Below are 27,436 nucleotides of genomic sequence, written 5' to 3' on the forward strand. Positions count from 1 at the left end.
ATGGCAGGGGACCTCTTGGTCGGGATGCTCTACAACTTATTACTGCCACTGGTCCTGCTGACTGGTGAGTGGACGTCTGTTAATCATTTTATTCAGATGCATTTATGCGGATAGAAAGGACATTTCTCCGTGTGTCCCCCTCCAGAGGTCCATTAGAGTAAAGAGGTCATCTTATGTTTGAATATAAAAATGGAAATTCAGCAGCATTTTCATGTCACGGTCAGAGTTTTGTGTCTTAATGCTGAAAAAAATCCAACTAGATCAAGATTCATTTTCAAGGTTGCTTTTAGTTCTGTGTGCTATCAGTTAGTTCTAATATATTGCTTAATATTCTTTCATTTAGTGTAAACAAGTTATAATTAAGGTTTATTGATGACATTTGAGTTAGTGAGGGGTCTCACAAAGTCAATGCATAACCCCATAAAAGGTGATGATGTTAAAAAATGAATTGTAAAAGTTGAATGTGGTTTTCCATTTCTTTTCCTTCTATTTCACATAGTTCTAGATTACGGTTAAGATGCCACTTGTCTTGAAAATGAACAAATATAGAATTATATACATGTATGAATTAAAGCAAATAGTTATTTCGTTATGTTAGATTACAATGTGGTACAGTGTGAAAATAAGTCAACTTTTTCAAGCTCATGATGTTAAATTAGGACGACAAAACAAACTCAACAAATTTCCTTTGGCACTGGTTAAACAAAGAGTCACTACGGAAGAGCGCGTAGCTTTCAATGCCATCATGCCGACCAAAAAGCTCTCTCCGGGGGAGGGTTTCTCTATTTCAGGTTTTCCAACGCTACGCCACAACAATGGGTGGTTTAGATGATCTGTGGAAATTTTACCTTTTAAATTTGTATTACTTAACATCATTCGAATTCTACCAAGAGGTGGGTTACACATCATTTTCTTTGTTTTTTAACGTGACCTGTTTGTAACACAAAGAACAAATTATAAAACAAAAAAGGAAATTCTGTGGACCAGTGCAATAATTGAAACCCTTTCTCTAAGAGATGATGTAAACATGTCCTTTCCTCTGCACCTCAGCCTCTTCGTTCCGCTACAATGGTCTGTCGGTGGTGTATTTCCTGTTTCTGCTCACTTTGCCGCTGATGCCGAACCCCAGCCTGGTCACCATGAAAGGTGAGATGGAGGGATCATATTTATGTTTGCACTGATTTTTGCTCTGATACATTTACAAAGTGTTGATGACAATATGAAACTCATTTACAATCATTTGAGTTTGCAAATACAATTTAGCACAGTCCTCCATGTGACAAATAATTGTCACTGAAAAAGAAGCCATTGGCAATTTCCTCTAATACTACGGTGATAGTTCAGGTCATTTGTAATGGGGTTTGTATGAGCTACTGTAGCATGCCACTAATTTGGGGAAACAAGCAGGCACAGCAGAAACATGTATTTAAAATATTTTATTGAAGTCATATTACATAAGCGCACACTATATTTTAAATATTTTCCATGCTTTACATTTTCACCAGACACCAGAAGTGAAGAGGTTCCATCCGTCTGTTCTCTTTCAAAACCACCAGACACAAGACTCCTTGCATAAATTGAGGCATCCATTGAGGCAGCAATAGACCAGTACATTTTTGTCCGAATTACGACAGCCATCCACAGTAGCTAACACACCGACCAAGGATAAGGACCTCATACAACCCAACTTTAGAAAAAATATATTTATCCATATGAATCCAAAAGTTTAGCTCATGTTAAATATATAAAAGTATGTATAGTTATAGTTAATGCCCTTTGTTATTCTGCATTGAACATAAGGTTGTGGATATGAAGTTCTTCATCTCCATGTGTTTTAGTGCAAGACACTCATAAGAAATTTGAACCTAATATCAATTTGGTGACTTGGCTGAATGCTGAGCTGTTAAATTATGAAAATAGAGTAAAAGTTTGATGAGGAGGAAAAACAGGGAGGAAGAATAGCTGACATAACACACAAACGATTATATTGAGTAAGATTGTGCGCGTCTGTTTGCTCTGTATTGATCACAGCTCGGTGATGAATTAACGTATCGGAAACCCTGCATCAAAGTACCTTGTAAAGGGGATGTGGTCCCATCGCTCAAATCAATTATACATAGCTTGGTAATTACAGTATAGAATTAAAAGATGGAATGTCAGCATCTTCACAGCATTTTTATTTTCTGTCCATCCATGCATCTAAAAACTGTTTGCCTTTCAGCTTGTCTTTGAAAGCTTCATAGATCCCAGTTACCTTCATCTCCCTAATATGATCTCACTCTCCCCGTGGGCTAAGTGGTCAAGTGTGTGTACATCCTGTGTGCATTTGTTTCATGAGCTTTTTGTACATCCACGATACCTGCAAGTGTGTATGTGAGTCTCCGTCATTGGGAAGCAGAGAGGTTTAAGTGAAACAAAGCTTTTAGTCAAAATCCTGAACATCAAAAGCACTTTTGCAGGCTCAGCTAATGTTGAGCCACATCAGCTATTACTGCTTCTGTATGTCCAACATTTTGATTACAAGCATCCAACTCCAGACTGAGATAATGAACTGATCTAATTTAAAGAAATCCAATATAATGCAAAAGGACCTTTGTGTATTTTGTGTCAGACATTTATTATTTTCTCTGCATATTAACTATCCGAGAAGAAGTGAAACTTCTGCAAGTAGTTAGTTTTAAATCAGGTTTGTCTTGCTAGCATCATGGGTACACGCGGTCAGCCTGTCGATGGGTCTGTCGATTCCATTGTCCAAATTCAAAGTCACGTTAGATGTACTACCATGCCATTTTGTACAGTGGTGATTCCCAGAGGATGAAGCAGATTATCTACGCTCCGATTTATCCTCTAATGGCGGGTGGAGATTGATTATGGCTCAGAATGAAATATCGCTGTCGGTCGGGGCGCTGTCATCAGCAGTAAGCGTCAGGTGGGAGCAGTGCAGAGCAGCGGCTGTTGAGCTGACCAGTGGGGCACGCTCAAGAGCACGGCCGTGCACTGAAAGGGCCGCAGCCGGTCCGGCCATATGGACATATGGACATTACAGCACAGCTCTTGTTTAGACTTACGTATTACGTATCATAAGACGCTTCTGCACAGGCCTAAACATCTAACATTCAAAACGTTAATTTGAGGACCTGTTATACTTTTTTTATACCAAATTCTGTGACTTTTATCTCCTTTAAGTAAATCAGCAATTTTTAATAATAAATATCTATCTATATATTCTGAAATTGTGAAAAATGCTTTCTTTCTTCCAATTTCGAGGTCAAATGGAGGGATGGAACTTAAAACATTTACAGCTGATTAATTTATTCACCATGAACTGACTACAGTACATTGTCATGATATATTATCTGTTCTGAATTTATCTAATTAGTTTGTTGTCTCTTTTCTCTCCTTTGCTGCTCTATTCAGGTAAAACAGGTCAGTTCATGCGGCGGCTCATCTATACTAGTTTGACCTTCCTGACCCTGCAGTGCTTCATGCAGATCCCCTTTGCCTACATCCCTCCACATGGTAAAACAGACCTGTTTCTTTCACATATATTTTCAGGAAACTGAGAAAAACAGATTTGCTCTGGGATTTAATTTTCTCAATTGATTTTTCCTACAGTTAGCGGCCACTGGGAAGATGTCCTCTATCATTTGGGAATTATAAGGTACGGGATCACACTTGATGTTTTATATTCCAAATCTTGACATGTTATTTACATGACTGTTATTTACATTTTAAATGTATTTTTGAGCCCTCTAGTTGATTTCAGTGCCGAATGAAAATCCACCTTCCATCCATCGAGGCTTGAAATGTGAAATACTAGTAAAATATATGTGTTGTTGGTAAATCAGCACCAATAACATAAAACTGACTACGCGAGAAAGTCTCAACAATTTGATTTCGGACCTTTCTGGTATGAATGGAGATGAGTGGACATCAAACATTTGATAAGTCTGTTGTTCCCAGATTTAGCTCGGTGGACCCTGGGAACACCGTGCGTCTCCTGGCCCCAGATGTGGGCCTCCTCTTCTCTTCCCTCTTCGTACTGAGGCTGTGCAAAAAACTACTGCGACCCCTGCCCCAAGTCAGTCTGCACGAGAACGGAATAACGCCGTCTGACCCCGAGGTAACCGCGGGGCGCACATCTACCGTTATGGCTTCATAATTCATCGATACCGTGATATCGATCTGATTGTTTCTTTGGTCTGGCAGGAAGTGGAAACATCCGACTCTGACTCTGAGGGAGGAAGTGACACGGAGTCCTTTAACACCTCAGATGAGACTACAGTGCCCGTTCAGTCAGCTCCGCCCCAGTTTGTCCAGAAGCTGATGGTTTTTGCAGCCGGGCTGAGGCTGCTGCTGGCGGCAATCTTGAACACCGCAGGGAAAGTGGTGGTGACTTTACTACTCGGGCTGGCAGGTACAACACAGCAGCTGGTGTGAGCATGCCGGTGCACTTAATATCTTGAATGTCTAAAAGTTTTGTCTATTTCAGACTTTGTGTGTGTGTGTGTGTGTGAGCAGGTATCACGCTGCCATCCCTCACCTCAGGTGTGTACTTTGGGACGTTCCTCGGCCTGGTGTGGTGGTGGATGTTCGGCCGCTCCATCAGCCTGCTACTCTTCAGCTCCCTGTGTGTGATGATGGCAATCTTCAGTGGAGGACACCTGCTGGCTCTGTACCTCTACCAGCTGCCTCTGTTCCAGCAGTATGTGCCACCAGAAGATGTCTATGCCAGGTACAGGGGTTATTGAGAAGTAGGATTAGACTGGTATACTGGACTGATCTTTGTTTCAGGGACCTAGTTTTTGGGTGACAGGGTGCATCCTTATTAGAATCAGGTCATTTTAGACGCTGCACCTTCATAATGTGTTCTGGATTTATCTTCAGAGACGCCAAATGTGTAATTATTACCAATTAAATCCACCGTGTATCAATCAGTTCACCATTTTAATGTTTGCCAAATAACTAAAGGAAACAATGTTAATTAATTAATTTTGTCTGTCAATCCCCATCCTGCACTCGCACCTCCCTCTAACTGTCCCAGGCTGTTTGGTATGACAGGAGTGGTCAGAATCAACAGTTCAGACCCGCACATTCTTGGTTTGCACCCACATGTCAGCTGGCCTGACTTCATCAACCCTTTGGTTCTACTGCTGCTCTACTACACACTAGTGGCTCTGCTGCACAAATGGGTGCACATTACGGAGGAGGTTGGTCAGACTCATTTAAAATAGGAATTATGCTCTCTGATATATTGTGTTTATGGTACTTCCTGGGATATTTCATATAGAATTGGGCATTATCAATTGGCAAGTGTCTACTTCGCTACTTCTACTATGATATCAGTCTCTTAAAATGACTGCTATGACTTGTGCTTAATGCTACTAGTGGCATTACTGTATCTACAACACTCTCACTGTACTACGACCTCTGGAGTACAGTAAGGGAAGGGATGGAGGGTAGTTTACCAAGCTCTTCTAGTAAGGGATGGACCTTTTCATTTAATTTCTTTCAATTCTAACAATGCAGACACATAACTTCCCACCGAATTCTGACTACATTAACTTACAGGACAGGCGTTAATAATAGTTGTGTTACTCAGGACGCTGTAGATGATGAGGGGTGTGAGAGTCCACTAGAAAGTCCAGAGGCTCCCCCGAGCTTCTCCAGGGTCATCTACATCTCAGGAGACAAGCTGGAGGTAACCTGAAAACAATTTATGTGTATTTATTATGGTATTATGACATTCATCAGAATATTACTGTTGGGCTCATTATTGGTTATTCTGGATAATATTATCAGCACATCTTTGAAGCCCCATGGTCTTCAAAATAGAGGCAACATTTCATTACCAACCTAAGATTCTCTCCATCTTTTTAGCTTTTGAGCAGCACGGATGAAGAAACCTATATACCTGAAGAGGTACATTATTTTAATTATAATTGTTGTTTTGGGGAATACAGCCTAAATTCACAGTATGGTATGCTTTCTTTCCTCAGCCAATGGTTTTAATGACTGGGAATTTCGATGAAGATGTCCTTAGAAATGATGTTGGCTCTCTGTTAGAAGGGGAAGGGTATACAGACTGCTACCCTCCACCACAGTATGAAGTCAAGCAATCACTATCACATGGTAATTGGCACCCTTCTCTTATCTCTAACCATGTGACCAGAGCAACAACTGTTAATAAATAAATTAGATTAACTACTTGTGTTTTTGTAATAGAATCTCAGGGATGCACACATTTATTGTCTTCTTTTGTTGATTAAATCTCTTGATTTCATCCCTTCTGCTAGAGACAGATAGTGAGGAAGAAATGGGAGAAACCTCTGAGGAGAACCTGAAGACTGTAACAGAGAACTCAAGTCCTCCCTCAGGTCCTAGTGGCCTGGTAGTCTTTGGACTGCTGGTGCAAAAACACAGCTATGTCAGCGCCCTCATCACCATGATGGTATACTATGCTTACAATAATCTAAGTTTATGTTCGTATCATTTTTTTTGCAACATGTATGGTATAGGTCGGCTCTGTACTGTAGATAAGTGATATAAGACCTAAAAAAAAGATATGAGATATGTGTTACAGCAGTGGACGCGACCTTATATGGTATGACCAATTGTAAAACACCATACACGTTTAACGGAAAAAATCTATTAAAAAGGATCACTAACTTCCTTTAAATAAAAGATCCATTAGTGAATTGAAATTAATTTATTATAGTTTTAGAAAGGCTCAGAGCTTAAGGTAATATCTTCAAAATGCGTGTTTTGTCAGACCATTAGTCTAAAACCCATAAGTGATAATATTTAATAGTGCTAATAATGCTAAAATTAAAAAAGCAACATTGTATGAGGGACCAGAGACGGTTTGGTCATTTTAATTGATACATTACATAAAATAGCAATTTTGGTGGAGTAGAGGTTGGCTGGTTTTGATGGCTCTGCTATCTGACAAATAGTCCGCAGGCTAATACAGTAGCAACATTAGCTAATAGAGTGAATAAGAAATGAATTATAATTTTTTATTAGGTTGTTTGTTACTTAAGATAACCAAATAATATTATTGAAGCAAATATAAAATACACGACGGGCACTTAATGCCAATGCATTAAGCTCAGTCCATATTTCCGCTAGCTAAAATTAGCTTAGCAACATTAGCTTAGTAACATTAGCTTAGCAACATTAGCTTAGTAACATTGGTGCCTCCTACACTTTTGATCAACAGCCGTTGCAACAATAGTCTATTTTTATGAATTCCATATAAGTTATATTTTTGTTTTTATTTTGTAGGTGTGGAGTATCACCTACGTCAGCTGGTTGACGTTTGCCTTGCTGGTGTGGTCCTGTATTATTTGGATGATGCGGGACCGGCGCCGCTACGCCATGCTGTCCGCCCCGTTCCTGGCCGCGTACGGCACCGTGCTGATCGGGCTGGGCTTCGTGAGCGGCCTGCGGCTGAGTCGAGCCGAGCTGTACCCCGCGCTGCCCCCGGCGGTGATCATGGACTTCGACCTGAACAGCTACCACCCGGCGCCCTGTCTCCACTTGGGAGCCAAGGTGAGGCCGAGAAGAGGTTAAAAGGAAGATTTTGATTTGTCTATTTGTATTTTAGGTTACGTCCACTTTACTTTAGTAAATTATTTCCATTTCCATGATGCAATGTAACCCCCTTGCATTTCTTCAGCCGCAACATAAGTAAGCGCTTAAAAAATTGCATTAATTCAATGTAGGGAAAAAAGATCTATGAATTTATGAAATATGTCATTCCTGGCTACATTCAAATTACTACTTAGTAGTTCAAATAGATTTTGATGTTGACATATACTTTGTATAGGCCTTGTTTTGTTTTTGCACTGTGGTACTGCTACAACTAGAATATTTATTTCTCATTAATCCAACAACAATGTGAGTGTTTTGATCAAATTTGAATAACTCCTTAATGGCATTAGTACACTTTCCTTTCATTGCCATCAAGTTCATATTTAGTTTTTCCTATTGTTAAATTGATATGGTCCAGAAGTACCATTCACGTTTGACCAATGACAAGAACGTAGAGAAAACAGAAATATCCCATATGCCATAAACCAGGATTTTTCAACCGTATACTTTAAGAACAATTTATGTAGTTTAAGCCTTGGTTTGAATTAAACAAAATTTGTTTAACTGGACTCAAAGATCACAGTCTGATCATACCTCCTATACAGGTTATTTTTCCGTTCCAGATTGTATTACAGTTGTTACTTAGAAATGAATTGGCACAAAACCATGTTTATTACAGAAGATTATAAAACTGTGTATGCCAAGGTGAATGTTTTGTGTGTGTGCTGCAGGTCTTCTACAGCTTCAGCTTTTGGTTGATGTTTCGTCAGCAGCTAAAAGAGAGACAAGAGGAGCAGAGCTTAAAAGAGGAATCTCTAGATGAAGTCAAAGTCCTACCACGTAATTTATTTTCAAATTCTCTTTACAAAGATCCCAGCTGCCGTGTTAGAAAACAACACTTGGAGTAATCATAATGGAAGAATCATAATGTTTTACTCCAAAGGCAGTCTTACTCCAAAAGTCATGTACACATGACAGGATTCTTTTCTCGGTCAACTTTGTGACCGATTTCAGTTTGATGAAAAGTTACAAATGTCTCTTTCTCCCTTTCTCATCTAATTCTTTTGTTTGTCAATCCTATGCTGTATCTCCACGCCCTCGCTTTTCTCTTCTTGGCTTCCTAAGTATCAGCGGAGGAAAGTCCGCCGTCACCTTTGGCTGCAATCCTGATCTCAGGAGTGAAAGGGACGCTGGTGAAATACTGGATCCTCTTCTGCTGCTCCATGTTCTTTGTGGTCAGCTTCTCTGGAAAGGTATCCATTGACAAAGACCAGATGAAGTCAAACATGTCTGCCAAACATGTATGTAGACGTCACAGTAATAGGAATACCATTATAAACTGCACATCAGAATTATACTGATGCGGGCGGGCACATATTTAGTGATTGGTCTTCATAGTCTTATTGTTTCCCCCATTTTATCCTCGGCTGTGGTGTCCAAATTCTCCCGCAGTGATAATTCAGACTTCCTCTAATTTATTAAGTCACTATTCCACTGTGCACTTGCCCTGTCAAATACCTGCCAAGAAAGAACTTCACTCTATAATCATCAAAAAGTAGACTAGGTCATTCATCACAATACTTATCATACAGATACATAATTCCTGCACAGTACATGTATTTGGGAGCCACAATAAAAGTCACAAAAATAATCACATTTGCACACAAAAAACATAATGATGACATGCAGTCTTAAGACCTTTTGGTTCCAAATGTCCAAGTAATCTTTGATAGATTTCCTGCATGTTGAACAAATGGTTAGCTTCCCTTTATATTTGATTTGATTTGATTTTAATCTGCCTCATTTTTACTGTTTTACCTCCGTAGGTGGTTGTGTACAAGATCCTCTACATTGTCCTCTTCCTCTTCTGTGTTGGCCTCTATCAGGTGAGTCACGTTAGTGCTCTGTCTGTTTTGAAAGTGACTTCAGTTGTCCAGCTTCTCCATACAGAACCCTCTGGGTCTCTGTTACGTGCCGTGTTTTGTTTTGAGCTGTGTGTGTGTGTGTGTGTGTGTGAGTGTGATTCTCCTCAGGTGTGATGGTGACGTCACTCCCGCAGCTGCAGCTGATCAGCTGATCAGCGAAGGATATATGGTGGTGCCAAGCCAGAGTTTGGGGTGGTTGTGGCAGTGGAGCCTAGAGTGAGCAGAGTGGTGGTGGATAGAGTTGCAGACCAGTTGCAGACCAGTTGCAGACCAAGGAATCCAAGCTCGTCTTCCGTTTGAAGATTGTTTTCATTTGCTTTTTGTTGAGTCTTTTCCATTAAATACTTGTCTGTTAAGACCTCCCGGGTTTATTATTTTACATTGTTTGCGTCCCCCACCCCTAGAGCTTGGATTCCTTGGTCTGCAACTGGTCTGCAACTGGTCTGCAGCTCTATCCACCACCACTCTGCTCACTCTAGGCTCCACTGCCACAACCACCCCAAACTCTGGCTTGGCACCACCATATATCCTTCGCTGATCAGCTGATCAGCTGCAGCTGCAGGAGTGACGTCACCATCACACCTGAGGAGAATCACACTCACACACACACACACACACACACAGCTCAAAACAAAACACGGCACGTAACAGTCTCGTAAAGTAATTATATGTATGTTAGTCCTCGGTGTGAAAGTGGTCCATGAGGTGTACATTTATTTTCTTAGAAAATAAAGGACAGACATTTGATGACGAGATGGCAGGGCTCGATAAGTGGAAATTAAATTTTATAGTTAAGATGTTGTTGCACACAAAGCCGCTTGGCTTTCAGGTTCATTTTACACTGTAATGCGTTGACTCCTAAATTATCTCAGTACATATCTCAGTAAATCATTCGGCTTTTTGTGCATAAAACCGATCGGCTTTTACATAAAGTGGGCACACACAGCAGAATATATGCTGCTCATTAACTCTCTTTTACAGTTAAAAGTATTGATTATGACTTATAAATACAGTCCTGTTTATTGCTGATTTCCAGGGATCTTCTCTCCTGCATCTAATGTTTCTGCTGACATTTCAGAAACACTGTAGGCACTTATTCAGGGAGGCCTAATGGTTCTGGAGGTGACGTAAGACAAGACAACACCACTTGTCCTTTGAACAACACATCAGAGACCCTGATGTTTTACAAACCAGAGTGTGGGATAAGAGGAGTAAATCCAACGCAAGTGTTTTGTGGCATTGTTTCAAATTACTGGAAGTCAAAATCATGACTTCAGGGTAAAATCTGTACCTTCAGAGATCACTCTTTTTTTTGGTAAATAGAAAATTATATTTATTTTTAGAAACAACACTTGACAAAGTCGTACAAAATGTAAACAATACTTTGGTAATATAGTTTTTTTTCTTACAAAATGTACAAAAACATCTGCAAAAGGGAAGATGTAGGAAAGATAAACACAAGAATAAATAGACTTTACACCAAACACCGTCACTAAGCTTGATATTAGGTATATTTACTTTGCTCTGTGTCCCCTCAGATCCGCTACGACGTGTGGCGTCGGGTCCTGAAGACGTTCTGGGCGATGGTTGTCGGCTACTCCATGTTGGTGTTAATAGCCGTCTACATGTACCAGTTCAGATGTGTGTCTGGGCTCTTCAGACAGATCATGGGCATGTCGGAGGAGGGGTACGTTTTTTAAGAGGCCCCTTCCTTGGGAAACAAAAGAAGGAAATTATTTCCGTTAAATGAAACATTTTGACGGACAGCAGACTTGACCCTTCTCGTTAGTGATAACAGAATTACACCTGTCTGACTTTTCAGTCTTCGTGACCTGGGTTTGGAACGGTACGACACAGTGGAGCTGTTTGCCCGTATCCTGCTCCCCGCTGTGTTTCTATTGGCTTGCATCCTCCAGCTGCACTACTTCAACTCAGACTTTCTCACTCTCACTGACCTCGACAACGTCCCTGTTAGACAGGCCTCCAGGTGAGCTGGCAACAAAATGTGCAATCCTTCCAATTAACAATGGCGTCGCTAATTATATCAAGCATGTAGAAAATAAGATCACTTCTATTAAAATAAGATCACTTCTATTAAAATCTACTTGGAAGTAAAAAAACACAACGAAAGAATATTCTAGATCAATTATTTCTAGTCATTATTTAACCGACAAAATGTCTTTGTAAATGAAATAAGATTTACAAATCCTATATTAATTAAGCTTTATTTAAACCAGAGCCAGTGATCATTGCAAGATATTAAAACAAGTACATTCCTCTACTTTAACACGTTCTGGTTGAGTGTTAAAAATATTACATATGCCTTTATCTAATTTCTCTTTTATGTCTTTCTCTACATCCAGAGAAGAAGAGTTCAGAAGTTCAGTCAATGTGATTTCTGAGGCGTAAGAACTGCATTTATTCCTCCTTGAAAATGTTGTTATGCCCACTTGATGTTGTTGTGATCACCCCTCACAATATGATATTATCAGTGTTTAATCCGCAAAATGGGCGTATTTAATGTGAATGTATTACCTTAATTGAAACTTAGAATAACAAGTCCTGCTTAGGTTGTGCATAAATATTTCCAATTTGAATTATTGACTTTATTCAGGATTAACATTAACAGGAGAATCAGTAAAACTCACAGACTCTCTTCAATTTATTTCTCAGCATTAAAGAAAACATTGAGAAGTTTCAGAAAAGGTAAGGCTGTTGTTTTGATTCTTATTGGTTAAACTTATCAGACACACACTGTATTATACTTATCTAGTATATAATGAATCTCTCTATGCACTTGGTGTTTTTAGGTGAGATAAAATAAGAACGTGTGGATACCAGGCTAAATACAAATAATATTTAATGTTCTCTAGAATGGTGAAAGAGCAACTGGGAAATGGGAAAAGTCAGGAGACTCTGGACAGCATTGGACTCCAAAGCTCTTCAGAGAAAGGAGCTGGAGAGCAGGAGGAGACAACAAAGGAGGGTAAATATAGCTCAAGACCAAAAATGGCTCCATTTAGCCTCCATCTGTGAGGCCAATTACGAGTGGGACTCACTACACAAAGTGTATTGCGTATGCTTTTATGTTTTCCCTTTGGGTTACTAAGATTCCACCGTGTATCACACTGTCTTGCCATTGACTGTCTGGTTATCTGGTCTGAGCCGTGTGAGAGATAACGTTCAAATCATTCTCTACCTTTGATGCCTTATTACCTCCCAGAAACTGCCAGCAGTCACGAGGACAAGTGGATTGTGATTGTGGACCGTTGCAGCCTGCTGCTCATTCAGGCTCTATCAGGACTCTACAAGCTCCAGGAGCAGAGCTGGAGACTGCTGGAACTCCACAGCCTCAAAATCGTGTCCTCAGGCATCATCTGGGTGTCACTGCAGGAGGTAGGAGGATTGAACTGTGTGTGTGTGTGTGTGTGTGTGTGTGTGTGTGTGTGTGTGTGTGTGTGTGTGTGTGTGTGTGTGTGTGTGTGTGGCACTCACAACGGATCGCTCAATGTGGGTAAGAGTACAGTGTGTGTGTGTGTGAGAGAGAGAAAACGTGTAGGTATGTGTGTGCATACAATCTGGTTTGATAGTTTTACAACTGGCTTCATCTACACCTTTCCTTCATGCCAGAAGTGGATGTAAAGTTTAGCCTTTGATAACTTTTTCACAGGTTTCTCTCATGAACTCGCTCTTCCTGATTCTGTGGGTGTTTGCACTTCCGTTCCCACGGTTACGACCTACAGCGTCCAGCATCTCTGCTGTGTGGGCCTGCATCATGGTGGTGTGCAAGATGTTTTACCAGCTCAAAGTCATCAAACCTCTTGATTACTCCTCCAACTGCACCGCTGTGAGTGGCCTCACCGGCCTGTGTCTGTAACAAGTACCGAAAAACAAATCAAAGGCTTTAGTTGACAGCTTGAGAGCGGCACAGCCGGATCGCCTGTCATTAGTCATTAACGTTGTTCTGTGTGTCAGGCCTTGGTGCCGTCCAACAGCTCGGGCCTGGATGATGGAGCGGAGCTGAGGGGGAACATGGGGGAGCTGGTCCTGAGGTCCATTCTCTACGTCGAGCCTGTCGACCCTGTCTACTGGTGTGGAGCGCTGCGTAAATGTGAGGGCAGGATCCTCCCCTGTCTCAGGGTACGGTGACACACCCGCCAAAGTCAAAACACTTTTCATCTTTGACATTTTAAATCACAACCATCTCACAAAGCTGGTTTGCATTCCATTGTACTGAATCAAATACACTCAACCAGATTTAGACTGTAACGTGCAGTGTGCAATAACTACAAATAGCTTTGTGTAACCAACAAAGGAGGCTATAAAGTGAGTAAGATGCAGGCCATGATCACACAACACAGACCTCAAAGATAGAAATACAACTGGGCTCTGGAGACACATGGGTTGGTTTTTGAAGTTGTCCCACAGTCCAACGCTCGGCCTCAGCTTCTTTGTGCCCTGCGTTGTAGAACCATCTGATGGTGCTCGGGCTGCTGGTGTTTGAGGCAACAGTCCATCGGCACCAGCTCTACTTCCGTCTAAATAACGAGCTAAAGTCCCCGCCCTTCAGCATCATCTTCAAGGGCATCACAAGGCAGCACCTGGATCACGGCGTCCTGCCCTGCATCAAGTACTTCATCAACTTCTGCTTCTACAAATTTGGACTTGAGGTACTTTGACTTTGGCCCAAACTGCTCTTCTTGAAATCTTTTTGCGTTGACCATCTAACATGCACACACTCTACTTCTTAGATCAGTTTAATCGTGGCCGTCAACGTGATTGGTCAGAGGATGGATGTCTATGCCCTGCTCCATTCCTGCGCCCTGATGGCTGTTCTGTCACGGAGACGCAGAAAGGCCATCGGGGAGGTGTGGCCTAAATACTGCTGCTTCACTGCCGGGCTCATGGTGCTGCAGTACCTGCTCTGCATTGGCATCCCTCCTGCTCTCTGTGTTGGTACGGACTTTTTAAGAATTCCATATCATTTATATACAATTCCTCAAAATGTTCTAATTTGCTGATTATGGTCAGGTGTATGGCAGGCAGGGGTAAAAAAAAAGCTTTGAACTTAACAGAGAACCAAAGGCTACAGTGGCCTCTGCACTGATTGATGAACAAAGATCTGTTGAAATGGTTAAATCAAATTTTCAGATTTTCTTCACAATAAGTTTAAAATTATAGCAAAAAAAAGAAAAGCAGATTTTCGAAGCATGAACTAGATAATGTTTATTGTCATTTACATAAATTATGTTCAATGTTCAATTCATTTAATCTTCAAAAAAGTGAAATATTTCTGTTACTTGGTCCAGGTTAAGTTAAATTGGGTCTTTATCAAACTTCGTATTGCAAGAATATTCAGTTTATGTCTGCGTTTTTTGCTCAGTAAAATAACTGAAACGGTTATAAATATTTCCTCATTTATTTTCTGTCGATCAACCCAGCAAATAATCAACTCAAAAGATGTTATTCTGCATATACCGTAAGTCTCATGTCCATGTGTTTTGTTTTCATCAGATTACCCCTGGAGATCTGCAGTTCAACCTTTGACCTCTAATGTAATTAAGTGGTTTTACCTGCCCGACTTCGCCATGGCACCTGATCCTTCATTCATATTCTGTGAGTCGTTTTCTCTCGTTACTCTCCTCTCTTCTCTGCTGTTTTTAAAGCCATTCCTCCTCTGTAATGGTGATTTCGATCTCCTCTTCTCCCTCCTTCCGTCTGCAGACGACCACCTCCTGTTGCTCTGCTCGTCCCTGCAGTGGCATGTGTTCGAGGAGGAGAACCGAGCAGTGGTGCGACTGATTGCTGGAGACAACGTTGAGATTAGCCGCAGTCTGGATCCTGTTTCCTTCAACAAGTTTATACCTGTAGACAACTTCCTTCACTGCAGGTCAGAAACAGAATCTTTTCGGTTTTGCTTTTTCAAGTATATTTCAATACTTAAGATTCAAATAAACACTCGGAACGTTCAGAGTCTTTATTTGAATCTTGAATATCTGTCTAAACAACCGAAACCGAGTCATTTTATTGATGTTTTGATACGAGTCCCTGACTTACTCAATGTGAGTCACCCGATGTATAGCAGGAAATAACAAAAACAAGTCATGAACTGAACTCCATAACCCAGGACTCAGTTGGCCGCATCTTTTCATTAAATGTTTTTTGTGTCACTCAGGTGTTACCTCGACATGGTGAAGGTGTTTGTATTCAGCTACTTTTTCTGGCTGGTGCTGTGCCTCATCTTCATCACCGGAACCACGCGGATCAACATCTTCTGTCTGGGATACCTGGTGGCCTGTTTCTACTTCATGTTGTTTGGAGGCAGCGTGTTGATGCAGCCGGTCAGATACATCCTGCGCCTGTGGGACTGGCTCATCGGATACACCTGCTTTGTGATTGCCATGAAGAACCTGCTGTCGGTGAGTGTCCACACAGTGAAGCGGTGCGAGCTCCCATCATTCAACTTGTGAGCCTGTTGTGCAGGATCTTCTCCGTCGATTACAGCCTCTTTCTACCATCCTTGTGTACTTTGTGATCAGCTGGGTTCGTGTGCCTACCTGGACAGCTTGTTGAAGAGCGGCTGCTGGTTAATTCAGGCCTTCAGCATGTTCTGCACCATCAAAGGCTACGACGTCCGTGAGTCTCTAACAGATGATGACGAAAGCTTAAAAGCTAGTGCATTATTTTTTGTACACAATACAGATGTTTTCAAAAGTTGTTGGTATTAAAAATGTTTTTTAAACTTGGTGTTGGAGATCATGTTACAGTTATACAGGTAACTGAGACCTTTTTGAGTATTTTCTTTTTTTTTTACACATAAAATAAGAGTAGAAGCACATTTCTTACTTTCTTCAGCTGCTCCCGATGATGAGTGTGAGCTGCCGGAGGGGGAGGCCGGCATCGTCTGGGATGCCATCTGTTTCACCGTCCTCCTGGCACAAAGGAGGGTTTTCCTCAGCTACTACTTCCTGTACGTGGTGTCCGACCTCAAATCCTCAAAGATATTGGCCTCCAGGTTTGTACTCAACACTAACTTGTGTAAAGTGAACTTTATAGTTAGGGTAAGGGTTTACGAGGTGGGGGGGTGGGGTTTATTCAGTTTGTTTTACACATTAAACCCAACTTAGCTCATTTAATTTAAAAAGGAAAACAGAGAAATTTCTTGGTAAGAACATTTTTGTTCTAATTGTGAGGAAAACAGTAATTCCTTAGAGCATAAATATTCATTCATTAATAATTTATTATTGATATTTTTAAAATTCATAACATTTTGATGAACATAAACATGGACTCTGCAGAGTGCAATGATTTCTCCCTAAAGGATCTACAACAAACGGTTGTAAATGAATCCACTCTCACGGCCAGACCTCCTTTTTGGCATGAACACAAACACACACTTTCACACTTGACCTCCATGCCAAATATCAGCCTAAAGCAATGTGTTATGCTCTCTTCCATTACCTCCAAGGGGCGCTGAGCTGTTTGAGGCCAGAGTGAAGAAGCAGGTGGCAGCCAGACTAGAGATGGAGAAGAAATCTGTGCAGACACTGAAGAAACAGTAAGACAGATTAAATCGTACATTTACAATACAACATTCACTGGTCTTACTGTGAATGAATTATAGAATGAACAGATTGTTATGGTCTAAGGAAAAAGTAAACAGTGAGCAGCTAAATACCCTTTTCCACCTTCTTCGTTTAGGATGGAGAAGATCAAATCCAAACAGAAGAGTGGCCCTAAAACAGCAGACAAACCAGCTCTTCCTGCTGATGCAGAGCAGGAGGCTCTGCGTAACACAAGTGAATCTATTTTTTGTTTCAACTTTTAATAAACCAGCAACGCATAAGTTGTCATCCGCAATTTGATATTTACCACTCGTGAAAAATAGGTATAAAGTTTTTAAATAATAGCCATACTTTGTGCAGTTAACTAATTTCTAATAGTTTTTGCTTTTGTGACAGGAACTATTTTATAAGCAAATTAGATCTATTATTTAAGCGCCTGTCTTATATATATTTGAGCTTAATTCAGACCCAAGACTGTTTATGTTTACAGTGATAGAAAAATATGTGTCAACATAGGATATAATGCACTTCTCATTGGGCGCTATACTTGTATATAACATTTTTTATTTATAGAACTGCCCAGTCTTCATAATTAAAAGGGATAAAATCATCTAATATACCTGACAACTGAACTAGATTCACGTTTTTTTCAGGGGATGATGAGAATGCAAAGAAAGATGCTGGAAAATGGTGGAAGCCATGGGTGTCTAAGCCTGGAGGTGAGCAGGAACACCACCCAACAAATACCCCCCCAGGGAGTCAAGAATGATTTCCTATTTACCAGCAATAATAATGTAATAAAACAGCAGATACAGCCACTGAGTTGCTGTATTGGATCAGATGCCCTGCTCAGGAGCTCAACAGTATGCACAGTGATGCAGCTTTGACACTGTTCTGTCTTCTTCAGTGGAAAACAACTGTGGCTACCACCTGTTTGAAAGTGACAGTGAGGAGGAAGAGGAGGACGTTACAGAGAAGCAGGAAGTGGAACCACTACCAAAGAAGAAATCTGCTTTTCAGGTGAGAGCCAGAAAAATACCCTGAAATTACAAAACTAACAACAAAAGAAAATGACACATCAGATGTTTTCTATAGGCTCAACGATGATCCTTTATATGTGAACGGCGAGGGAGTTGTTGTGTGTGGTGGCATCATTGGCTGACAGGTGTGTCTTTGCTCTGCCAGTTGGCCTACGACGCCTGGGTCACCAGCTCTAAGTCGGCCCTGAAGGACCTGAAGAAGGAGAAGACCAAAAGAAAGAAAGAGGAGAAGAAGAGAGCAAAGAGAGAGCTGCGGAGTCAGCAGGGTGAGAGAGAGAGTAACGTGGCGTTTATGAAACCGCTTCTAATCCTCCCCTGCATTAGGTCTCTGAATTCAAATGACAGCCTGGTTACTACCAAACACGACTTGTTTTGTGCATAAGACATTATAAGTGATGATTTAACATCACAAATCTGACAGGGAAACGTCCATGGTTTAATAGAGGGAATCCAAAGCTTTAGCTTCTGTAGAGCTGGAATATGCTTGGAACAGCATTTTAGTGCCTTGTTTTCACAGTTTTATCCTGCCATTAGTGCTCAAACTTGAAAGCGGCAATTATTATGCTTCATTTGTCCCTCAGATTTTATTATTTATTTTGTAAAGGAGGACACTCCCAAGGAAGGAATACATTAGACCAGATATTTTGTTTGGTACCTTGGACTTCACCAAACCTTTACAGGAACAATTGGCTATGATCGTGGAGATAGAAGAGATCACCAGAGGAAGGGAGACGGGATTTGACAGCGATCTGGACAGAAGCTGAGAGGTGGCTGTTGGACTGATGATGCCAAAATGATGCCTTAGTAAATCTTCTGTCTTCCAGGCATTGAAAGAACGGACTCTAGTGAGGATGAACTGGATGAAAGCCCCGCGGAGGAAGAGGAAGAGGTGGAAAAAGGTACATAAGCATCCCTACATTACACTCACAAGAAGCGCAAGAATACCAAGAATACCTATTGCCAAATTAGTTTTTACTTGTTATTGCCAGCGAGACCTTTAATATGCCAACTCATTCATGCTGTCTATCTGTACCTGTACTTGTCCTCTTTCTTACAGAAAACATTCTGCAGCGCGTCATTAACACCTTGAAGTTCAGCTTGGTCTTCATTAAGTCCCTGCTTGACGACCTGACAGGGGGACTGAACTCCTTCTGTAAAGAAACTCTGGACATTTCCAAGGTGCTGCGCTTCGAGCGCGCGCTACTCAGCCAGCAGCAAAAGAAGGTGAGAGGAAAGGATTTAAAGCTGATCATTGTCAATTAAAGACATACTCACATGGCTTTTGGTGCGCCTTAATGGACAAACAGTTCAGTTCTAGCTCAGCGTTTGCTCCCTCGCTCTACAGGGTAAAGAGGTGAGCGAGCAGTGCGTGAAGCAGTTTTATGAAAACTGGATATCCCGTCAGAACACACTTTCATCTCAAGACGACCTAGATGACTGTGTGCCTCCTTCCTCCCCTCCTGATGTGCCGTCCTCGCGCCGTTCCTATGCCAAGCTCAAGAACCAAGCCTCCAAAGTGTCCTGGGGCAGCAGCGTTTCCAGGTGAGCTACTGAGTCCGTCACATGTTATCATTCTTTCTCCTGCTTCTGCTGTGTCTCCCCAAATGTTTCAACAAATGCCTGCTTACACATGAAATACATTGATTGATGTACATACTGTATGTATGTGTCTTCACTAAGTGCAGTCCAGTTTACTCACCTGCTCTCTCCTTACATTCAGCTGTTCGACAGATGAGACGATGCTAGGCTCCCGGCAGCCGACCCTGGAAGAGCTGGACGAGCCTCCTCCTGCAGCTGACAAGCTCAGACGCAGGCTCCTGAAAACAGCAAACATTGACCTGACCTCCTTTGACACAGTTTTGCTTTCACCGAGGTGAGGGAGAAATGTTCAATTGTCAATGTGACAATCCTGATTATATGCACATATGCAAAATAGACTCAAAGCCTTTAAATCCATCTCCCCATGAACTTGAAACGTCCTCATCTCTGTCCTTGTCTGAAAAGCTGTGAAGATGACGTCCCACAAAAGAAGCACCACAAACAAGAAGATGCTGATGAGGAGAACATGGAGGGTGAGACAAAACGTGTGCGGGTTGAGACCGAGGATGGGGGACAACGAGCGGAGGAGCGTGAGGTGGGAAGAGAAGACCTGAGTGAGGATGAGCAGCAGGGAGAAGAAGATGAATGCGCTTATTACCCAGAATGCACATCGTTGGGCGTCAGGGACAGTGATGGTGAGAAGAGCCTCGACCTCACAGAATCTCCCAGAGCCCTGAGTCAAGAAACGAGGAACCTCACTGCCAGTGAGCTGCTGCTTAACAAGTCAGTAAACATATCAGTCAAATGCATTTTAATATCTAGTCTGCTGCGTGACATCATAATTATAATATCTGACTTTTTTCTCACCTCCCTCTGTAAATTCTGTAGTATGTTTGAAAATAACGAGATTGAAGAGTCCGATAAGTTTTTTGTGGGGTTGCCGAGGCCACTGAAGCTGCTGACGGCCCTCTATAACACCATGGTGTCCAAGTCAGAGATGCTGTGCTACTTCGTCATCATCCTCAACCACATTGTCACGGCTTCGCTGCTCTCGCTCATCCTGCCCATTCTTATCTTCCTCTGGGCCATGCTGTCTGTGCCCCGGCCCACCAAGCGCTTCTGGATGACTGCCATTATCTACACAGAGGTAAGCTAGCGTTGAGTGGTGACTTGTTCTCTTTAAACTTGGGAGATTTCGTTGTCATATTAAAATACATTTTAGAACACAACAGGGCTCGAAACGGTTCAACGTTTAATGGATACATTCATTTCATTTTGGTTACAAATAATTCTTTGCTTGTATTACATAGGAAATTATGTTAGTAATTCTTGGCAGCTATTATTGTTTCTGGTCTCATATTATTCTGGAGTGGCTTTATTTGGCTTCATGACCCCTTAAAATCAAGTAGAGGGTGCAAATCTTACAGGGTTGGATAGTTGGATAAGTGTGTTATAATGCCGTTTTTAAGCTACAAACTGACTTGAGCCCAGAGTAAGTACATGTCTGTCCATAGCCTGCTCCTCATCTTAGCTTCTGTCTGCGCCAGGTTTTAACACGTTAGAAGAAGCCATGGAATACAAAATAATGGAAAGAACATACATTTATTGATGTAAAAAATATTATCTGATGTGAAACTAATTTGGTGATAATAAACAGATGATGATTGAGACCTCTCTTCTCTCTTTGTCGCAGCTGACTGTTGTGGTGAAGTACTTTTCCCAGTTTGGTTTCTTCCCCTGGACCACCTCTGCCTACAGAGGTATCAACGCTGAGCGTCCCTTCGCAATGCCCAACATCATCGGGGTGGAGAAGAAGGACGGCTACGTCCTCTTTGACCTCATTCAGCTCCTTGCTCTGTTTTTCCACCGCTCGATTCTCAAGGTAGCGGTGATGAATGACGCTCAGTCAAATACAACCTGCATTGATGCCACTCTGCTAGTTTTGCCTGTTCAAATTCTGTTTGTTGCCTGTGTAGTGCCACGGGCTGTGGGACAACAAAGAGGTTGAGATGCCGGATTTCTTCAAGAAGATGAAGAAGAAAGTTGACAAGAAGAAAATGACAGGAGGAGATAAGATGGGCAGCAAAGACAAAACTCAACGCCGGCTGAAGTTCCTGCCTTTCCAGGCCTCCACCACCTCCATGTTCTTTAGACGAAAGGGAGGCGACCCAGCAGAATGTGATGGTGAATATTCAGGAAAGCTTCGATCCAACAGTTCGTTTAGTCTACTTCATTTTTCATTTTCATCTTTTCTTTGTCACAGGTAGTTGACATTTATCACCATTCATGACTAAACTTTCTCCATTTCACGTTTATTTTTTGAATGGAGGGATGAAGCCTGAGAAGCATCACAGCAAGAACAAGAGACGACAAAGAAACAAGGAGCCGCTGACCAGAAAGCAGAGGATGAGACAGCAGTTCAAAGAGAGGATGCTTCAGGCCAGAGCCGCCATCATAGAAGTGTAGGTGGTTGAAGATGGACCTCATGGCATTTTAGCAGCCTGATTATTTTCTCAAGTATAGTTTGATAATATGGCAAGCTTGGAAAAAAGTGTTTTGACCCTGTATATTCTGTTTTTTTCTACAGTGCACTTCATATTTATTTACCAATAAGACAGTTCTTCTATGACATCATCCACCCGGAATACAGCCCCGTGTGTGACGTCTACGCCCTCATGTTTCTCATCGACGTGGTGAACTTCATCGTCACTATCTATGGATACTGGGCTTTTGGAGTAAGAGTCCGACCTGCCTGTCATCAAACTATCAGTATTTAGCACTTTAAATGTTCAGTGCGACACAACCATGATGATCTCTGTCTGTAGAAATATTCAGCAGTCGCAGACATCACAGAGTCGCTCTCGGAGGACCAGGTTCCAGAAGCCTTCCTGGTCATGTTGCTCATGCAGTTTGGCACCATGATAGTGGACCGGGCCCTCTACCTAAAGAAGTCCCTGCTGGGAAAGTGTGTTTTCCAGGTTGTGCTGGTGTTCGGCATACACTTCTGGATGTTCTTCATCCTCCCCGGGGTCACAGAGAGGTCAACCAGTTTCTTCAGTTTTACTTTATAAAAAGCATGTGGGATAGAAATAAAGGTAGAAATTGCAAAAAGCTACATCAAAGGGGTTCAAAACAGAAAAGTGTTTTGGGGGGAAATATTATGAAATGTTATGCATATTGAGTGAATAGAAGCTCTCAACCTTTTAAAATGTCATCCCTATTTCCAGTTGTTTAAGACTCCATTTTTAAATTGGAATAAATTACAAAGAAAAAGCACCCCAAAGAAAGGAAAATGCTGTATCCTAGATGTTTTCATCTATAATGCCTTATTTTCTCATGTTGTTTTATCTTCGCAGGAGGTTCAACAGAAACCCCATTGCTCAGCTCTGGTACTTTGTAAAGTGTGTCTACTTTGGCTTGTCTGCCTATCAGATCAAATGTGGCTACCCAAACCGCATCCTGGGAAACTTCCTCACCAAGAACTACAACTACCTGAACCTCTTCCTCTTCCAAGGGTTAGAGATACTGGCTCTAATTAATACAAATGTCTCCTGAAACACTCTTTGACCACTTGCCATGAAGTGTTGAGAGTGTTTAGGGTTTGTTTTCTTCTCCTTCTGTCTCCTCTTGCAGGTTCCGTTTGGTTCCCTTCCTGACGGAGTTGAGGGCCGTGATGGATTGGGTTTGGACTGACACCACTCTGTCTCTCTCCAGTTGGATTTGTGTTGAAGACATCTATGCAAACATATTTATCCTCAAGTGCTGGAGGGAGTCCGAGAAAGTAATTGAGAGCATGTAGAACTCATACTGCTCGCTGTAGTATTATTACTGCAGAAAGTTTATGAATTTGAATGATATTTATGAAGCTAAGTACATCAGAATCTGCTTTAAAATGTTGATAACATTTTTAGCTCCAAGGCTGTTGTTTAGTTATTGCTAACTATAATGACATTTTTTACTCAAATTCCAAGTTCTCCCTTGGTTTTTGGAAGATTTCCTTGTTGATAATTGATAATATAATAATATCTGTTTACTAAGTTTAACTATTCTGTTGACTAGTTAAATATTTTGTAGTAGAAATAGTAACAGTATTCTGGTAAGATGTTTCAAGATAAGAGTATGTATTGATTAATTACTTTTATTACTATTTATTTATAACGGTTAGTCAAACAAAATGTGAAATTTAAAGGCATCAATCTGATAAGTTGTGAAAAATGGTTTTACAAGGTGATAGCTGCAGTAATTTAATTATAATTCTTCCAGAAATACCCGCACACTCCTGGGCAGAAGAAGAAGAAGGTGGTGAAATATGGGCTGGGAGGGTTCATCATCTTCGCTCTCATCAGCATCATCTGGTTCCCGCTGCTCTTCATGTCGCTGGTGCAGTCAGCGGCCGGAGTGACCAATCGGCCGGTTGAAGTCTCTATCCAGCTCAGCATCGCAGGATACGAGGTCAGGATGGAAACAGATTCATTCAACTCTCTGTTTAAGCTCAACATTTAGCGTTTGTTTGCTCATATTCTAAAACATTGAAGCTTAATCTCATCAAGGAATTTTTACTTGTAAAAGGTGGAACGGCAAATAAATGTTTTGCTCAAAATAAGTGTGGTGTCACACGGATAAAGGTCCCCAGTATTACACATTGCCACCTTCTTTAGCTGAAAAACACTTTTGAAACCTCTTCACTGTGCTGTTCAGGGGTCAGTGGTTGTCCATGTCAGGCGTGTGCGTGCATGTTATAGTTGAGTTTGTCTGTCTTTCCACAGCCTCTGTTCACCATGAGCGCTCAGGAGCAGAACTTGGTTCCATACACAGAAGCTGGATTCAGCCGACTCACCAAAGTCTACGCAACTCATCCAGTAAGACCTCCCTGAAAACACCAATCTGAGACTACCAGAAATTTGGAAAGTTAAATTTTTAAAACTGTTCTGTATTTCCACTGTATTTGTAATAGCAATCATTATCCTAATCATAATAACTGCCTATGGCCATGGGAGGGAGCACTTTCCTGTTGGTAGCCTAAATGCAGTTTTGCAGTATGTTGATACAGCGGTGATTGTTTTGGCGTCTCTCGTCGGACAAATGGTTAAGATGCCTCGGCATGGCCTGTCTATCTGTGAGGCCCATGAGGACAACAGCATACACAAAATGATTTATATAAGACAGAAACAAGGTATTGAGAAAAGAATTCCAGGAAAAAAACGTATAGATGAGGATTCAATTTATTTCAGAACAACGAGATGACAATTATTGAAATAAAAGGCTTACTCTAATTCCTTCTCCCTCTCTCTACTAGTCGGCCATGCAGTTCATAATGAACTACCTGGCGGACGACATCGTTGTCGCTAAGATTAAGAGTGATGCCAGTCTGCTGTGGAGCATCAGCCCGGCTAGTCGAGCAGCCATGGTACAAGAGCTCAGCAACTCCTCTCATGTATACATTACCTTACGCTGGTCGCTGCTCAGGTCAGTGTGTGTGCAGGCATGTTTGGACTGGCTTGAAATACATTTGGAAGAATACAGAAAACAATATATTTATTATTATATGTTTTTAGAAGTCCTTTTATACAGACCATTAATGTGTAAGTTGATGTGAACAGTTGTTCACGGTAAATACTCATCTATACAATAAATGTCTGTCCCTTTATATATAGTCACATTCATTTCTTGTGGATTTAGAAAATTCTTTCTTTATGCCAATCTCTCACTTTAACTGTTTGCTGACATACTATATCTAAAATCAATTGGCTAGATTTAGGAAAGTAGGATTTATAAAATAGCATTCAACAAACTGTGGTATCTGTGCTACTTGGCGCTTTCTGCTCCCCTTCTCAGGAATGCATCCATATCAATGAACCCAGAGACGGTGGGAGAACGTACTGTGAAGTTTGAGGACAAGGCCTTGAGAGAAGGGATAATCCAGATGCTCAATGGCAACAGCAGCAAACCTGTGTGAGCTGCAGTTTTCTTGGCTGTGCTACTACGGCTTTGTCTTCTTCTGGGGTTGAAATGAAGTTTGTTTACTGGCTAGAGATGTTCACGTTGGAGTATTTAACATGTTGGAATGGAATGGCTATGATTACGTAAACTCTAAGTCTGACACTGGTAGAGCTGAGATGTTGTCATTAACAATTTCTCATTTTACACCTGACAGTCATCTGCAACATCAATGAATAGTTTTTTCATCTTATTCTGTCCCGCAGGATCATTAATTCTCTGCTACCAAAGTTCCTCAGGGGTCCCAAAGGACCAGAGTCCAAAATGGCAACCAGGATGACAGTAGGTTAGTCACACTTTATTGCAGGTTGACCTTACTCCAGGCTTTTTCTTCCATAAATCATAGCGACATTGTACTGATACTATTCAAAGGGATCCATCTTAGATAAGTATCACGTGACGATTTATCGATCTCTTGTTTACAACACAGTTTGTTTTAACCCGGCGTGTCTTGCCTCAGGGCCCTTGGACCGGCCAGAACTCCAGGCGCTGGCTTTCTTCAGGCCCATGTCAGTCAAACTTCAACAGGTCAACGAAGGGGCGGACCAGTGGTGGATGGTGGAGGAGTGCTCTCCTGTTCTTGCCTTCTCCCACCACGAGTGTCACAGCATTGAGATAGTGGTGTTCAGTGACAAAGTCAGCCCCGCCAGTCTGGGCTTTCTGGCTGGTCACGGGTAAGTAACAAGACGCCCCGCCAGCATGATCTCAGTAAAACTCATTCCAACATGTCCAATCCCTCTGCTCTGCTTTCCATCAGCATCGTGGGCCTGTACATGTCAGTGGTGCTGGTCATTGGAAAGTTTGTCAGGGAGTTCTTCAACGGGATCTCCAGGTCCATAATGTTTGAGGACCTGCCGTGTGTGGACCGGGTCCTGAAGCTCTGCACGGACATTTTTGTGGTCCGCGAGACGGGAGAGATGGAGCTGGAGGAGACGCTCTTTGAGAAACTCATCTTCCTGTACCGCTCGCCAGAGACAATGATCAAGATGACCAGGGAAAAGAAAGATGACTAGGGTTTGGTGGAGTAACTTGTTAGTGCGGGAGATAAGAGGGTGAAACGCCACTGGTTGATGTGTTCACACGCGGCTCCCAATCACTCAAAGTTAATGTTTAAAAACAAATGCCCTTTGTGCAGAGTTGTTACACGTTTCAATCTCAACAGGAGAGTAATTCAAATCATATTTGTTGCAAATGGAGCAGCATGGAGGAATATGTGATATAGCCAGTTGTAATCAAGGTCCCTGCGAGCAAGATTTTAGATTATGACCTCATTCCTAATCTTGACAGCTGACATGAGAGAAGGCAGAGATTGGATCAGTGTGTATATAAAAATGGTTGTTCAAAAACACTTTTCCTGGTTTAATTGTAGTGTAATTTAGGTAATTAATGTGGGACATAGTAAACCAACTGACACGTTAATCTCAGTGAAGAATTATGATACCTGAATCACACAAAACAATTACAGTAAGTTAGAAGGCACTGAACTAGAATTTCCAAATAATCTTAATTACAGTTAAAGTGCCTGAGATGGTATTTGCTGTAGTGTTTTTATCCAGTTCACTGGCCAATGCATGCATTTCGAATTATCTTTTTTTTAATGCTGGATATTACACACAACCAGATCAAAAAGTTTAACAGTGAAACTTGTGGATCTGTGCACACACCTCTGTAAATACCAGGTTTCTGTAAATGACAATGTACTGATTTATAGCAAAATAAAAAGGTAGACAAATGTGTTAAATCCTTCTGCAGTCCTGTGAATTCTATATTTACC

General features: G+C 41.5%; 1 protein-coding gene across 1 annotated transcript; it reads left to right on the plus strand.

Annotated features, from left to right (window-relative positions):
• Positions 1-26,901, plus strand: si:dkey-11f4.7 (piezo-type mechanosensitive ion channel component 2). The gene is made up of 55 exons (XM_037480807.2): positions 1-64; positions 1,051-1,146; positions 3,418-3,519; positions 3,616-3,661; positions 3,964-4,123; positions 4,210-4,417; positions 4,522-4,735; positions 5,045-5,210; positions 5,603-5,701; positions 6,000-6,132; positions 6,297-6,451; positions 7,288-7,554; positions 8,328-8,436; positions 8,728-8,849; positions 9,423-9,482; positions 11,060-11,208; positions 11,344-11,508; positions 11,885-11,926; positions 12,195-12,227; positions 12,395-12,507; positions 12,745-12,917; positions 13,192-13,368; positions 13,497-13,661; positions 13,991-14,191; positions 14,273-14,477; positions 15,036-15,137; positions 15,246-15,411; positions 15,697-15,940; positions 16,061-16,157; positions 16,377-16,536; positions 16,990-17,079; positions 17,223-17,320; positions 17,740-17,805; positions 17,994-18,106; positions 18,272-18,392; positions 18,951-19,025; positions 19,184-19,350; positions 19,472-19,668; positions 19,847-19,999; positions 20,131-20,448; positions 20,554-20,812; positions 21,359-21,547; positions 21,642-21,849; positions 21,995-22,127; positions 22,253-22,400; positions 22,491-22,705; positions 23,022-23,180; positions 23,299-23,446; positions 23,929-24,117; positions 24,432-24,524; positions 24,962-25,131; positions 25,501-25,617; positions 25,869-25,948; positions 26,123-26,336; positions 26,420-26,901. The coding sequence occupies exons 1-55, from the start codon at positions 1-3 to the stop codon at positions 26,673-26,675; spliced, it is 8,169 nt and encodes a 2,722-aa protein (XP_037336704.2). The 3' UTR covers positions 26,676-26,901.
• The last annotated feature ends 535 nt before the right edge of the window (positions 26,902-27,436 follow it).

This window comes from Pungitius pungitius, chromosome 1 (assembly GCF_949316345.1).
Source record: "Pungitius pungitius chromosome 1, fPunPun2.1, whole genome shotgun sequence".
Classification (NCBI taxonomy): domain Eukaryota; kingdom Metazoa; phylum Chordata; class Actinopteri; order Perciformes; family Gasterosteidae; genus Pungitius; species Pungitius pungitius.

Excerpts from the sequence above, each read along its gene's own strand:
- si:dkey-11f4.7 (XM_037480807.2), top strand. The coding sequence starts at position 1 with ATGGCAGGGGACCTCTTGGTCGGGATGCTCTACAACTTATTACTGCCA. Across the intron at positions 19,669-19,846 it reads TGGGGCAGCAGCGTTTCCAG|CTGTTCGACAGATGAGACGA; the intron begins GTGAGCTACTGA and ends CCTTACATTCAG. Across the intron at positions 25,949-26,122 it reads GGCAACCAGGATGACAGTAG|GGCCCTTGGACCGGCCAGAA; the intron begins GTTAGTCACACT and ends GTCTTGCCTCAG.